We start from the raw sequence: 13,620 nt of genomic DNA, 5'->3' as shown, positions 1-13,620 counted from the left end.
AAGAATCACACACATGAGATTATTACAAATATGGCAAACAATATTTTATTTCGGTGAAATACATCACAATAAAGGCTCACTGCAAACCAGACAACAACATGTTAGATCTCTTAATACTCCCCAGAGTAAAAATGTAATAATAGTGAAAATATTGTGGAAAAGTTAACTGCATGTAGAAATGTGTGGGGGAAAAGAAGCCTTTATGTTGAAGCCATATAATATCTCACACAATGCAATTGTCCCATCTTAATTTCCCACAATGCACTGCTGCACGGCATTCTGGCACAGCCCTTCCTTCTATTACCAGCTAGGTACAGACACCCATCCACACCAACTGAGAGTGCAAAGAACTTCATTCACATGCTCTTCTTCACCTTTGAAGAGGCACCACATTACACCTGTTTGTATTGAAAAGACAAGCAGATAAGGATCAGTCAGAAATATTAAATACATTAATCAAGTACATCCATAACATACTGACTGAACTATAATTCTGACTGTTTACAAATCACTGCAGTATAAATGGAGAGTGGATTAAAGCAGTTATTTTTTTTAACATGTAATTCATAAAAACTTCCATTTAACTATATTTTATACATTGCTCTAAAAGCAGACATTTTTCTACAGCAACCCCTACATACCAGTTTCAGGCTTGCATGCCTGTATATAGTCATTTTTACCAAGGAGGAGTTTGGCCATCAGCATCATACATAACTAATGGTCTTTGATGCTTTTGTGTTTCCTCAAACGTAATTTAACATTTTTATAACTGGAAATAAAAACTACATGTTGCAAAGCCATGGGGCGGCATGGTGGTGCAGTGGTTAGCACTGTTGCCTCACACCTCTGAGACCCAGGTTCGAGTCTCCTTCTGGGTCACGTGTGTGGAATTTGCATGTTCTCCCCATGTCGTCGTGGGGTTTCCTCCGGGTACTCCGGTTTCCCCCCCCACAGTCCAAAGACATGCTGAGGCTAATTGGAGTTGCTAAATTGCCCATAGGTGTGCATGTGTGAGTGAATGGTGTGTGTGAGTGTGCCCTGCGACGGGCTGGCCCCCCATCCTGGGTTGTTCCCTGCCTCGTGCCCATTGCTTCTGGGATAGGCTCCGGACCCCCCGCGACCCAGTAGGATAAGCGGTTTGGAAAATGGATGGATGGATGTTGCAAAGCCAGAGATGGAGAAAGACATAAGCAAGCAATGCAATCACCCCCCCCCCCCCACAAAAAAAAAAGTTGTATCTGTACAATCACGCATAAATAAATCTTGAATTAAAAATTAATGCTTATGCACCTTCACGTATATCAGTAAAAACTAAAGCAGCTAATGTAGCTTTTCAGGATGGACACAAATGAAGTATCTCAGGACACTCACCCAAGGAGGCCCCTTCCTGACCAGCGCTGAGGGGTCAAACTCAGATGGACCCTCTGACCACCACGAACTACTACAATGTTCAGGGGTTTCTGGGATAGGGTGCAAGCAGAGGGATAACATCTTACCATCAGTTTTGAATTTAATGGGAAAAAATATGCTTATGGTAATAAGCATTGAACATTCCCATCTATCATTAAGCATGTGATTCAACATTGCAGAGGCGAATGCTGTAGTATTTCCCACTTTCTCTGTACTTGAATGGTTTATTTTTTGTGTATATTATGACATTTTTCTGGTTGAGGATAGATACCATGAATGATTGTGCTTGCTGCACAGATATATGATAATTCATGGACAATCATGAACCAACCCCTTCACTGTGCTGGACCACAGTGGCGATGTTCTGAAGGTTCTGGAAATTTCCGCCGTTGACAGACCCGAACTCAATTATCTCATCACCAACATGCAAGCCCTAACAAAAAAAATAAAAAAAAATAATAATCAAAGACGACGGAAGTAAAACGCTTATTGTGGGAAGGGAATAAATGTGTTTTAAATCTAAATATTTAGCTTTTATTAACAGAAACCGCTAGGCTAAACATGGATACGTGATGAGAACACGGTGTTTTACAAATCAGATTTACAACCATGTTTATTAAAGTCATTAAAGGGGACAAAGAGTGGGACGTACAGACTGGCTAGCGGGGGATCCCTGCGTGACGGTGTCCACGCGGGCGAAGGCGCGAGGCAGAGCTGCATCCCGCGGCTCGCTCTCGGTCAGCGCTTCCGCTTCGTCCCGCTCACGCTTGGATTTTTCTCGCGCGTGCAGTAGGTGGAGCGCCTCCTCGATCTCCACCATTATCGCTTTGTGGTCGTTCTGCAGGCCTGACCACACAGGCAGGAAAGAGGGAGCAAGCACCTGGTTCATACCTACCATCTGTGACTGTACTGCGTTTCAGTACGTATGTTAGGCGCACTGGGGGCTGAAAACAAGTCATCCTGTCAGTTTTACGTGATACCAAAAGGATACCTGTCCTTACATGATATGTTGTGTCTCGCTGTTCGGACCTGGTACAAATCCACATCCGAACGCGGATAGCCTTCCACGTCCACCAAGGGTCCCTTCATGTCCATTCCTTGCTGTTTGAAAAATAGGTTAAACTTCGGGATTATTGGGACCACAGTGCAAAGTCAAGACACCGGTTACCGGTTAACCCGAAAACACAGTCACACAATAATAATTATTGCCAGAGAATATTTTATAAGACAATCATTTAAGCAGAAAACAGTAAGTTCATTTCGGGTACACACAGTGTTATCAGGCTACAACGCAAACCCAATGTCAGTTTTAACCGTGCTCTTGGTAGTAACTTACATCTTCCAGCACATCAAAGTATGCTTTGATCTGCTCTTCAATTTCGTCTTTTTTTTTGACAAGCCGTTGTACATCTTCGACTGTTATTGGAGACTCAGTGTCGTTATTCCCCTCAGTCATTTTCATTACTGACATAACAGGAAATGAAGTCGCTATAACTACGGAACATCGATTAGGACAAAATAGTCTGCTTAATGGAAAGCGACAACCCACAGAAGTACGCGCAAAGAATATGTCGCACAAACAAGACGTTGTCTGCAGGTATTTCTATGTTATTTTATTGTATAACATACATTTATATATCAGGAAAATTTTATATTTAAGTTACAAAATATAGACGGGTAATGCACTTCATGAAAAATGAAAAGGGTTGTTTGCGTTCACAAATTGAATCCGATACCTTCATTTATTAATTAGAACACACCTCTATATAAAAATGTTCAATATTGCGAATTTTAAGTTAGTTAATGCATAAGGCATAAATACTAGTGATTCCATTTATTAACATCTATTAATACAATTCTTCATTATCTTTGCTTTTATTTCTTACATTTATTTGCATATACAAACAACTTACAAAAGCCAGGGCATTTTGTGTTGTAGCGCTACAGAAGACTGGAAAATAACTTCATAAGTCACCAAAATTCTTAAACATGAAAGGTTTAAAGTTCCCAGATATTCACTATTTAAAATGTATACATATTATCATGTTCCATCATGTCAAACCAAAACAGTCCAGGTCCAGCTGTAGCAGCTGATACGCAAAGGCACCACAGATTTCATTTAAAGTGAACAGTAAAACACAGAATTATGACAGAACAGCACCAGCTTCATGTATAACCCGTAGGTATAATGGCAAGAAAACAAAATATTAGTCCAAATCCACATTCATTACTCTAGTGTCAATATATTGTATAACATACAAAGAATGAACGTTGAAATCAAGCAGCATATTCTCCAAAATCAAACACCCATAACAAAGAGAATGCTTAAAAATCACAGGGCCAGGTAATAAATAACAGAAAAAAAATTGTAGACATGAATGTAAACAGAAAGCCAGACATGATTTCATAAATCATGTATTTTACATACAGCTCTGTTGAGGAGGAAACAAAATGGAAAAGAAATGATGACACTATTTTAAGACATTTTTAAGGTTCTATGAACTGCAGCAACCAAAAGGTCAGAGAAGCTGAAGTAATTTACATTCTGGTTTAATAAGTCTTCTGTGTTAATGGCTTTGTGTCATCTAGCTTAATCAAACAGCACAGAGATTTTTTTACATCCTAGATTTCATTCACAGTGGCCTTAATGTTACCTTCAAAAGGTCTGTTTTAGTGAGAGCTGCGCACATTGCAAACTGCTGCTAGTGGTTAGTGTCCACTGAGGCCACATTGTCGGGATTCTGGGTAATGAGCTCACCAGTCTGGTCAACAAACTGGGTCTGTAGATCCGTCACTTGCCTTGGATCTGACTGGTTTTTGAATTCATTCTCTTGGATCTGCGCCGGATGAGTTCTGGATTTGTCCACTTTTGCTGAACTGGTTGGGGATGCGGCCACAATAGGCTGAACTGGTGCAATCGGGGCTGAGACTTTGCCTGCTCTTGCCGAGTGGGATGTGACCTCATCCACCTGCTGCTGCACGGACTGAACCCACTGCTTCAGCTGCTGTTGCATGGCTCGGACCCCGCTATGGACCTGCTCCTGTCGACCCTGCAGTTCCTCCAGCTGTTCCCGCGTCTCCTGTGCCCGCTGCCAGCCCTCACTATTCATCCTCACGCCACGGGGCGCTAACGGCCGGCCCAGCATATATGCCTCAAACTCCTCCTGAGTCAAGTTGAGCGCCGACCCGTCAAGCTTCTCGATAAAAGCCACAGCGCAGGACTGAGAAGGACAACATGAAGCCACTGATTAAAGGCACTCAATACAAAGGTCCATAACTCAGATAACCAGGAATAAAGTGAATTCAGCTGTATAAAAACATGTAAATTCAACAAGTAAGTGCTCAAAGCAGCAGGGTTGAATGTCTCTCATTTCTAATTCAACTGGACCTGATCTACTTTAAGGTAATTTGAGCTTCTTTACATGAGATGTTACCTAGAATGCTTTTCTAACAAGGGATCTCTGCCAGTACAGCAGTAGGAAATGTGAAACAGACATGTAATGCAGAGAATGCAGACATAAACACACCAGGTTGGTGAAGTAGTATCCACTCTCTCCGGCCATGACGCTGTGGGCCAGGCCAAAGCGGATGACGTACTGCATGTTGGAATAGAGGCGCGGCGGGTTGGCTTTCAGCACCACGTAGATCAGGCCCGACAGGAAGTTGTCAGCATCGGCCGGCTGACAGCTCGAGGACGCCAGGCCCTGAAACACTTTCCGGCAGCACTTGGACACGCATGTCAACTTGTCTTGGGGGGCTCGCTTGGCGTCCATCTCTATGATAGCTGTCCAGGGGACAAGGAAAGGGGGTGGGGGCAATAGATTCCATTGTGATTTCCATCCATCCATCCATCCATGTTCCAAACCGCTTATCCTTCTGGGTCACAGGGGGTCCGATGCCTATCCTGGAAACTTCAGGCACGAGGCAGGGAACAACCCAAGATGGGGGGCCAGCCCATCACAGGGCACACTCACACACCAGTCACTCACACATGCACTCCTATGGGCAATTTAGTATCTCCAATTAGCCTCAGCATGTTTTTGGACTGTGGGGGGAAACCACAGTACCCGAAGGAAACCCCACGACGACATGCGGAGAACATGCAAACTCCACACACATGTAACCCAGAAGGAGACTCGAACCCGGGTCCCAGAGGCGTGAGGCAACAGTGCTAACCACTGCACCATCATGCCTAATATGGTATATTTTACACATCCATCATTCCAGTCAATTATACTACACAAGATTGCAAAGAACTTTAAGCCTAACCCAGGACTGACAGTGCATGAGGCTGTAGACGCCCTGGACAGGATGCCAGTGCAGGTACCTGTGATGGCTGGTAGAAAGGGGTCACTGCCCACTGGCCCATCTCTAGTGCAGGGGACACGCAGCATCTGAGGTGTGACCCAGTTGAGTGCCCTGCAAAACACCAACAGAGAGAAGGGTTCATAACAGAGCACATTTCCCAACTGTCAGTGCGCTTACCAACATAAAAGGAATATATTACCAGCATATATGATGCAAAAACACCAGAGAAGTCACCGTACAGTGTACAAATGTCAAAACAGGCACTGGCACTAAAGAAAATAACATTATTTATGTGCACCCACTAAAAAGTCATGAAAAATTATTGGGCAACTGCGTAAGAGGACAGGTACAGCTGACTTGGCATCACAGGATGGTGTCATTCCGATAGACAAGGAGGGAGGGAGAGAAAAGCTGTGTTTGAGGTAATATGGAGGGAAAAAACAAGGTGGTTAACTTTATCCGTTTCTGCAGGGCCAGGTCCCTCTGCTCGTCGTCGCAGCTGTCATGGCAGAACGCCCACTTGTGGAGCCGAGTCATGATCAGCTTTTCCATGTGCTCCATCATGTGGACGGTCTGCTCCTCGGAGAGGCCTGCGTCATAGAGAGAATGCGGCGTGGGGCTGTAGCACGTGGGCGAGAACGCGCAAACCTCAGCCGCATCAAGACTGACCGAATTTCCACTTAGAAAATCTGACTGCATATTCTAAAATTTCCAAATGTACTATTTGTACTGATGCAGACTGTGCCTGTGGTCAGAAAGTCACTGGGTCAAATCCCTTGGCTGTCAGACTGATGTCACCAATAGTTCTACAAGCTGACCCTGCTTTCTCAGTTGTACTTGAATTTGGATAAAAGCGTCTGCTAAGTAAATGCTGCTAAAAGTGTAAAACATTTCAAACTCATAGGTCACTTCATGCCCATATACCGAAACAAATAAAATAGGAACTTCATTCAGATTTTAACATAAAAAGACCATTTACTACTGTAGTTTTGTTCTTTCAGTACTTAGGAACCATTTTTAGGGAACCATTGATTTCCTCACCCATATAGCAAAGTTACTTTAACTGTATGTAGATGGTTACCATGAAAACGATATAATGCTGTGTAAGACCAGAGGTATAAAAACATGTGGAATTTCTCTGCCCCAACACTGAAGGTTACAGGTGCAACCTGTTGTTTAGCTATAGATACGCAAGAAAATCCACCAAAAGGAAACCAATCAGGGTTTCCAGAAACACCACACTGCACTATGCTCGACAAATAATATACACAACTCACCCATTAAAGATTATTAATCGTTAAAGACACAGACACACACAAAACTGTACTCGTGTCATATTAGCATCGTCAGAATACTACTCACCACTGAAATGTCCAGCAATATTCTGGTAGAAGTCCTGCACCAGGTCAGACTGCTTCTGCACGGGCAGGTCCTGCAGAATACAAAGAGAAGGGGACAGTAAGGGACACAAGGTGTGCTGTGGATTATTGAGAGGGGGCCAGTAAGGGATACAGGGCAGAGTGAGGAGTATGGAGGGGGGACAGTAAGGGATACAGGGCAGAGTGAGGAGTATGGAGGGGGGACAGTAAGGGATACAGGGAAGAGTGAGGAGTATGGGGGGGACAGTAAGGGATACAGGGCAGAGTGAGGAGTATGGAGGGGGGGCAGTAAGGGATACAGGGAAGAGTGAGGAGTATGGAGGGGCAGTAAGGGATACAGGGAAGAGTGAGGAGTATGGGGGGACAGTAAGGGATACAGGGCAGAGTGAGGAGTATGGGGGGGACAGTAAGGGATACAGGGAAGAGTGAGGAGTATGGGGGGACAGTAAGGGATATAGGGCAGAGTGAGGAGTATGGGGGGGGGGACAGTAAGGGATACAGGGAAGAGTGAGGAGTATGGAGGGGGGACAGCAAGGGATACAGGGAAAAGTGAGGAGTATGGGGGGGCAGTAAGGGATACAGGCCAGAGTGAGGAGTATGGAGGGGGGACAGTAAGGGATACAGGCCAGAGTGAGGAGTATGGGGGGGGGACAGTAAGGGATACAGGGAAAAGTGAGGAGTATGGGGGGGCAGTAAGGGATACAGGCCAGAGTGAGGAGTATGGAGGGGGGACAGTAAGGGATACAGGGAAGAGTGAGGAGTATGGGGGGGCAGTAAGGGATGTAGGGAAGAGTGAGGAGTATGGGGGGGACAGTAGGGATACAGGGAAGAGTGAGGAGTATGGGGGGGACAGTAAGGGATACAGGGCAGAGTGAGGAGTATGGGGGGGCAGTAAGGGATACAGGGCAGAGTGAGGAGTATGGGGGGGGACAGTAAGGGATACAGGGAAGAGTGAGGCGTATGGGGGGGCAGTAAGGGATACAGGGCAGAGTGAGGAGTATGGGGGGGGGACAGTAAGGGATACAGGGAAGAGTGAGGAGTATGGGGGGGGATAGTAAGGGATACAGGGAAGAGTGAGGAGTATGGGGGGGGATAGTAAGGGATACAGGGAAGAGTGAGGAGTATGGGGGGGCAGTAAGGGATACAGGGCAGAGTGAGGAGTATGGGGGGGGACAGTAAGGGATACAGGGAAGAGTGAGGAGTATGGGGGGGGGACAGTAAGGGATACAGGGCAGAGTGAGGAGTATGGGGGGGGGGACAGTAAGGGATACAGGGCAGAGTGAGGAGTATGGGGGGGGATAGTAAGGGATACAGGGAAGAGTGAGGAGTATGGGGGGGCAGTAAGGGATACAGGGCAGAGTGAGGAGTATGGGGGGGCAGTAAGGGATACAGGGCAGAGTGAGGAGTATGGAGGGGGCAGTAAGGGATACAGGGAAGAGTGAGGAGTATGGGGGGGATAGTAAGGGATACAGGGAAGAGTGAGGAGTATGGGGGGGCAGTAAGGGATACAGGGCAGAGTGAGGAGTATGGGGGGGACAGTAAGGGATACAGGGAAGAGTGAGGAGTATGGGGGGGCAGTAAGGGATACAGGGAAGAGTGAGGAGTATGGGGGGGGATAGTAAGGGATACAGGGAAGAGTGAGGAGTATGGGGGGGCAGTAAGGGATACAGGGCAGAGTGAGGAGTATGGGGGGGGACAGTAAGGGATACAGGGAAGAGTGAGGAGTATGGGGGGGCAGTAAGGGATACAGGGAAGAGTGAGGAGTATGGGGGGGGATAGTAAGGGATACAGGGAAGAGTGAGGAGTATGGGGGGGGATAGTAAGGGATACAGGGAAGAGTGAGGAGTATGGGGGGGCAGTAAGGGATACAGGGCAGAGTGAGGAGTATGGGGGGGACAGTAAGGGATACAGGGAAGAGTGAGGAGTATGGGGGGGGATAGTAAGGGATACAGGGAAGAGTGAGGAGTATGGGGGGGCAGTAAGGGATACAGGGCAGAGTGAGGAGTATGGAGGGGGCAGTAAGGGATACAGGGAAGAGTGAGGAGTATGGGGGGGGATAGTAAGGGATACAGGGAAGAGTGAGGAGTATGGGGGGGCAGTAAGGGATACAGGGAAGAGTGAGGAGTATGGGGGGGATAGTAAGGGATACAGGGAAGAGTGAGGAGTATGGGGGGGCAGTAAGGGATACAGGGCAGAGTGAGGAGTATGGGGGGGGACAGTAAGGGATACAGGGAAGAGTGAGGAGTATGGGGGGGCAGTAAGGGATACAGGCCAGAGTGAGGAGTATGGAGGGGGGACAGTAAGGGATACAGGCCAGAGTGAGGAGTATGGGGGGGGGACAGTAAGGGATACAGGGAAAAGTGAGGAGTATGGGGGGGCAGTAAGGGATACAGGCCAGAGTGAGGAGTATGGAGGGGGGACAGTAAGGGATACAGGCCAGAGTGAGGAGTATGGAGGGGGGACAGTAAGGGATACAGGGAAGAGTGAGGAGTATGGGGGGGCAGTAAGGGATGTAGGGAAGAGTGAGGAGTATGGGGGGGACAGTAGGGATACAGGGAAGAGTGAGGAGTATGGGGGGGGACAGTAAGGGATACAGGGAAGAGTGAGGAGTATGGGGGGGGACAGTAAGGGATGTAGGGAAGAGTGAGGAGTATGGGGGGGGACAGTAAGGGATACAGGGCAGAGTGAGGAGTATGGGGGGGACAGTAAGGGATACAGGGCAGAGTGAGGAGTATGGGGGGGCAGTAAGGGATACAGGGCAGAGTGAGGAGTATGGGGGGGGACAGTAAGGGATACAGGGAAGAGTGAGGCGTATGGGGGGGGCAGTAAGGGATACAGGGCAGAGTGAGGAGTATGGGGGGGGGACAGTAAGGGATACAGGGAAGAGTGAGGAGTATGGGGGGGGATAGTAAGGGATACAGGGAAGAGTGAGGAGTATGGGGGGGGATAGTAAGGGATACAGGGAAGAGTGAGGAGTATGGGGGGCAGTAAGGGATACAGGGCAGAGTGAGGAGTATGGGGGGGGGACAGTAAGGGATACAGGGAAGAGTGAGGAGTATGGGGGGGATAGTAAGGGATACAGGGCAGAGTGAGGAGTATGGGGGGGGGACAGTAAGGGATACAGGGCAGAGTGAGGAGTATGGGGGGGGACAGTAAGGGATACAGGGAAGAGTGAGGAGTATGGGGGGGGATAGTAAGGGATACAGGGAAGAGTGAGGAGTATGGGGGGGCAGTAAGGGATACAGGGCAGAGTGAGGAGTATGGGGGGGCAGTAAGGGATACAGGGCAGAGTGAGGAGTATGGAGGGGGCAGTAAGGGATACAGGGAAGAGTGAGGAGTATGGGGGGGGATAGTAAGGGATACAGGGAAGAGTGAGGAGTATGGGGGGGCAGTAAGGGATACAGGGCAGAGTGAGGAGTATGGGGGGGACAGTAAGGGATACAGGGAAGAGTGAGGAGTATGGGGGGGCAGTAAGGGATACAGGGAAGAGTGAGGAGTATGGGGGGGGGATAGTAAGGGATACAGGGAAGAGTGAGGAGTATGGGGGGGCAGTAAGGGATACAGGGCAGAGTGAGGAGTATGGGGGGGACAGTAAGGGATACAGGGAAGAGTGAGGAGTATGGGGGGGCAGTAAGGGATACAGGGAAGAGTGAGGAGTATGGGGGGGGATAGTAAGGGATACAGGGAAGAGTGAGGAGTATGGGGGGGGCAGTAAGGGATACAGGGCAGAGTGAGGAGTATGGGGGGGGACAGTAAGGGATACAGGGAAGAGTGAGGAGTATGGGGGGGGATAGTAAGGGATACAGGGAAGAGTGAGGAGTATGGGGGGGCAGTAAGGGATACAGGGCAGAGTGAGGAGTATGGAGGGGGCAGTAAGGGATACAGGGAAGAGTGAGGAGTATGGGGGGGGATAGTAAGGGATACAGGGAAGAGTGAGGAGTATGGGGGGGCAGTAAGGGATACAGGGAAGAGTGAGGAGTATGGGGGGGGATAGTAAGGGATACAGGGAAGAGTGAGGAGTATGGGGGGGCAGTAAGGGATACAGGGGCAGAGTGAGGAGTATGGGGGGGGACAGTAAGGGATACAGGGAAGAGTGAGGAGTATGGGGGGGCAGTAAGGGATACAGGGAAGAGTGAGGAGTATGGGGGGGATAGTAAGGGATACAGGGAAGAGTGAGGAGTATGGGGGGGCAGTAAGGGATACAGGGCAGAGTGAGGAGTATGGGGGGGACAGTAAGGGATACAGGGAAGAGTGAGGAGTATGGGGGGGGATAGTAAGGGATACAGGGAAGAGTGAGGAGTATGGGGGGGCAGTAAGGGATACAGGGCAGAGTGAGGAGTATGGGGGGGGACAGTAAGGGATACAGGGAAGAGTGAGGAGTATGGGGGGGCAGTAAGGGATACAGGGAAGAGTGAGGAGTATGGGGGGGGATAGTAAGGGATACAGGGAAGAGTGAGGAGTATGGGGGGGCAGTAAGGGATACAGGGCAGAGTGAGGAGTATGGGGGGGGACAGTAAGGGATACAGGGAAGAGTGAGGAGTATGGGGGGGCAGTAAGGGATACAGGGAAGAGTGAGGAGTATGGGGGGGGATAGTAAGGGACACAAAGATGGGCTGTGGAGCATGGAGAGGAGTACATTACATGGTAGGCCTCCATGGTGCTGAGGAAGGCAGTGCAGCGCGACTGTAAGCTTTGAGAGAAGGACTTCTGCAGCAGCTTCAGGAAGCCGGTGAAGTCGCCCGGCTGCAGAGTCTGGTAGGCCCGCAGCGCCACCTCCTGACTCGTCGACGGCTCTGCGGGTAGCGGGAGAGCGGATCCGTGTCAGTCCATGTCCATTTCCCATTAAATCACAGTGTCTTTGGGGTTTTGCTCAGCCTTTAGTTGCTTTATGTAAGCAGATATCTGCTTATTGTTATTACTGCGTCACCTAAGTTGACGTTTCAAGTGTCAGTCAGGTCCCACTAAACAGAGGCATTCTGTAAAGCCCTCAAGCACCCTCGCACTCTCTCAGCAGTCAGAGCTGAGCATTCCCGCTTTACTCACTGCTACACTAGCACATAAACAGAAAGATGTGGGAAAACGGCAAGCCTCAGGTCAGCATGAATGCACCCAGTAGCTATAGATCCCGCCACGGCTACACGGCGAGCACTGTGGGAGGGGCCATGTCACAACGATACAGCGAGAACCTTGCCGCTTGGCAGGCGACGGCGTGCCCCAGAAGAGCCGCCTCACGGTGTTCACACGTCGGCCCTTCTCTGCACTCTTCTTCTCCTCAAACCTGGAGAAGGTGAGGGAAGTCCCTCCATCGCTTGGGGGTTTGGGAACAGGAGGCAGGAGGCTGGTAAAACAAACACGGAGGAAAGAGACGGAACTGAATAAGATCTTTTTGTAATGCAAAACCATGCTAATATGCTAATAAGAGATGCAGGTTTTTCAATGGCCTGAGAGGCGATACATTCAGGAAGAGGCCCTTGTTGAACCACACAGCAGGCGATGCCACCGCCACCTCACCCATTGTCTCTCGCAGCCTCCTGGGCACTGCGGGTCCGCTCACGCCAGCACTTAGAGCAGTAGCCCTGCCATATGGGGTTTCCATAGTAGCCACAGTTGTTCTTGCAGAGAAGCTCAGACTGGCTGACGTGGATCCCTCCCTGCTTTACCGCCTGCATACCCTCACCTGGGAGGAGAGATACAGAACAGCTCAGAATGTCACACCATGTGTCTCCCTCTAGTGAAGGACTGGAAAATATGCTGTCAATGACAGCTAGTACGAACTGAAATACGCTCCTCGTGATTACTTCGCGGCCGTAATTACTGCATATCAGCGCAATTTGTGAAACGGCAGCTTTTCGACTTGGCTAAAAACAAACCTCTTTTTGCAGTGAATGAAAATATATAGCTGAACACGCTTAGCTTAAGTACGCCATTTAGGCAGAGTATATATGATTAAACAAACCTTAGACGGTATTTATTTTGTCCAGATCTTGTTATAAATACACTTGTCGAGATTAAGGCTATAACAAACTTACCGAATGGCGCTGGATATTGCTATATATCACAAAATGGGAATAATACTGTGGGGAAATAAGAGATTTAAAAAGGCACATTAATTTTACAGTATTCGAAGGATGTTTTAAGTTAAACTTGCGGTTTGGCCAACCAGCATATAAAGATTAGGTCGAACAACGCCGATCACATATCTGCAACCAAATTAATAAGTAAATAAAGCTGCACGATTGCGAGTCGTAAAGAAACGCGAACGAAATATAGGACATACTTGCCGGGTACGGGGAGGGAGCGACTTCGCCGGATCCACGGTTCTATTTACAGCTCCTCCTTTAACCCGGAAAGTCTTCGGATACAGAAGGTCAGACCAGCCGGGCGACATTCGCCAAATAATTTTCATGCCGCAATTTTCCCATAAGCCCAGAGTACTTGCACATACATATTTATGCGTATATATGTGTGTGTGTGTGTGTGTAATGAAAAGATGTGCAATTACTTCATAAATAAATAAAAACGC

The 13,620-nt window shown here is 48.3% G+C and overlaps 2 protein-coding genes across 4 annotated transcripts; both read right to left on the bottom strand.

The window, feature by feature from the left end:
* Nucleotides 1-29: 29 nt before the first annotated feature.
* psmd9 (proteasome 26S subunit, non-ATPase 9) lies at nucleotides 30-2,909 on the bottom strand. Its single transcript, XM_048978124.1, has 6 exons — nucleotides 2,747-2,909; nucleotides 2,412-2,511; nucleotides 2,063-2,256; nucleotides 1,742-1,843; nucleotides 1,372-1,460; nucleotides 30-398 (listed from the first exon to the last, which is right to left on the bottom strand). The coding sequence occupies exons 1-6, from the start codon at nucleotides 2,879-2,881 to the stop codon at nucleotides 371-373; spliced, it is 648 nt and encodes a 215-aa protein (XP_048834081.1). The 5' UTR covers nucleotides 2,882-2,909; the 3' UTR covers nucleotides 30-370.
* A 99-nt stretch (nucleotides 2,910-3,008) lies between these two features.
* Nucleotides 3,009-13,472, bottom strand: LOC125709516 (rab5 GDP/GTP exchange factor-like). Of its 3 annotated transcripts, none has more exons than XM_048978068.1 (10): nucleotides 13,375-13,472; nucleotides 13,127-13,171; nucleotides 12,609-12,774; nucleotides 12,284-12,435; nucleotides 11,739-11,890; nucleotides 7,081-7,150; nucleotides 6,173-6,308; nucleotides 5,738-5,829; nucleotides 4,938-5,194; nucleotides 3,009-4,631 (listed from the first exon to the last, which is right to left on the bottom strand). In XM_048978068.1, exons 3-10 carry the CDS (start codon nucleotides 12,764-12,766, stop codon nucleotides 4,113-4,115), a joined length of 1,536 nt encoding a protein of 511 aa, XP_048834025.1. In that variant the 5' UTR covers nucleotides 12,767-12,774; nucleotides 13,127-13,171; nucleotides 13,375-13,472; the 3' UTR covers nucleotides 3,009-4,112. The 3 variants fall into 3 exon arrangements, with proteins under 3 accessions (XP_048834025.1, XP_048834042.1, XP_048834034.1); XM_048978085.1 differs by having other exon boundaries at nucleotides 13,379-13,397; XM_048978077.1 differs by lacking the exon at nucleotides 13,375-13,472 and having other exon boundaries at nucleotides 13,127-13,367.
* Between the last annotated feature and the right edge of the window lie 148 nt (nucleotides 13,473-13,620).

Source organism: Brienomyrus brachyistius, chromosome 2 (assembly GCF_023856365.1).
Source record: "Brienomyrus brachyistius isolate T26 chromosome 2, BBRACH_0.4, whole genome shotgun sequence".
Classification (NCBI taxonomy): domain Eukaryota; kingdom Metazoa; phylum Chordata; class Actinopteri; order Osteoglossiformes; family Mormyridae; genus Brienomyrus; species Brienomyrus brachyistius.
This window is presented reverse-complemented; position numbering and strand designations above follow the sequence as displayed.

Bases quoted from the DNA above. Each gene is read 5' to 3' on its own strand.
- psmd9 (XM_048978124.1), bottom strand. From the start codon at position 2,881: ATGTCAGTAATGAAAATGACTGAGGGGAATAACGACACTGAGTCTCCA. The intron at 1,844-2,062 runs GTACGTCCCACT...TTTTTTTGTTAG, and splicing joins GATCCCCCGCTAGCCAGTCT to GGCTTGCATGTTGGTGATGA. The intron at 1,461-1,741 runs GTTGGTTCATGA...ACCCTATCCCAG, and splicing joins TGGTCCAGCACAGTGAAGGG to AAACCCCTGAACATTGTAGT.
- LOC125709516 (XM_048978068.1), bottom strand. From the start codon at position 12,766: ATGCAGGCGGTAAAGCAGGGAGGGATCCACGTCAGCCAGTCTGAGCTT. The intron at 12,436-12,608 runs GTGAGGTGGCGG...TTGTTTTACCAG, and splicing joins GAGGCTGCGAGAGACAATGG to CCTCCTGCCTCCTGTTCCCA. The intron at 11,891-12,283 runs GTTCTCGCTGTA...CGCTACCCGCAG, and splicing joins GTCGCCTGCCAAGCGGCAAG to AGCCGTCGACGAGTCAGGAG.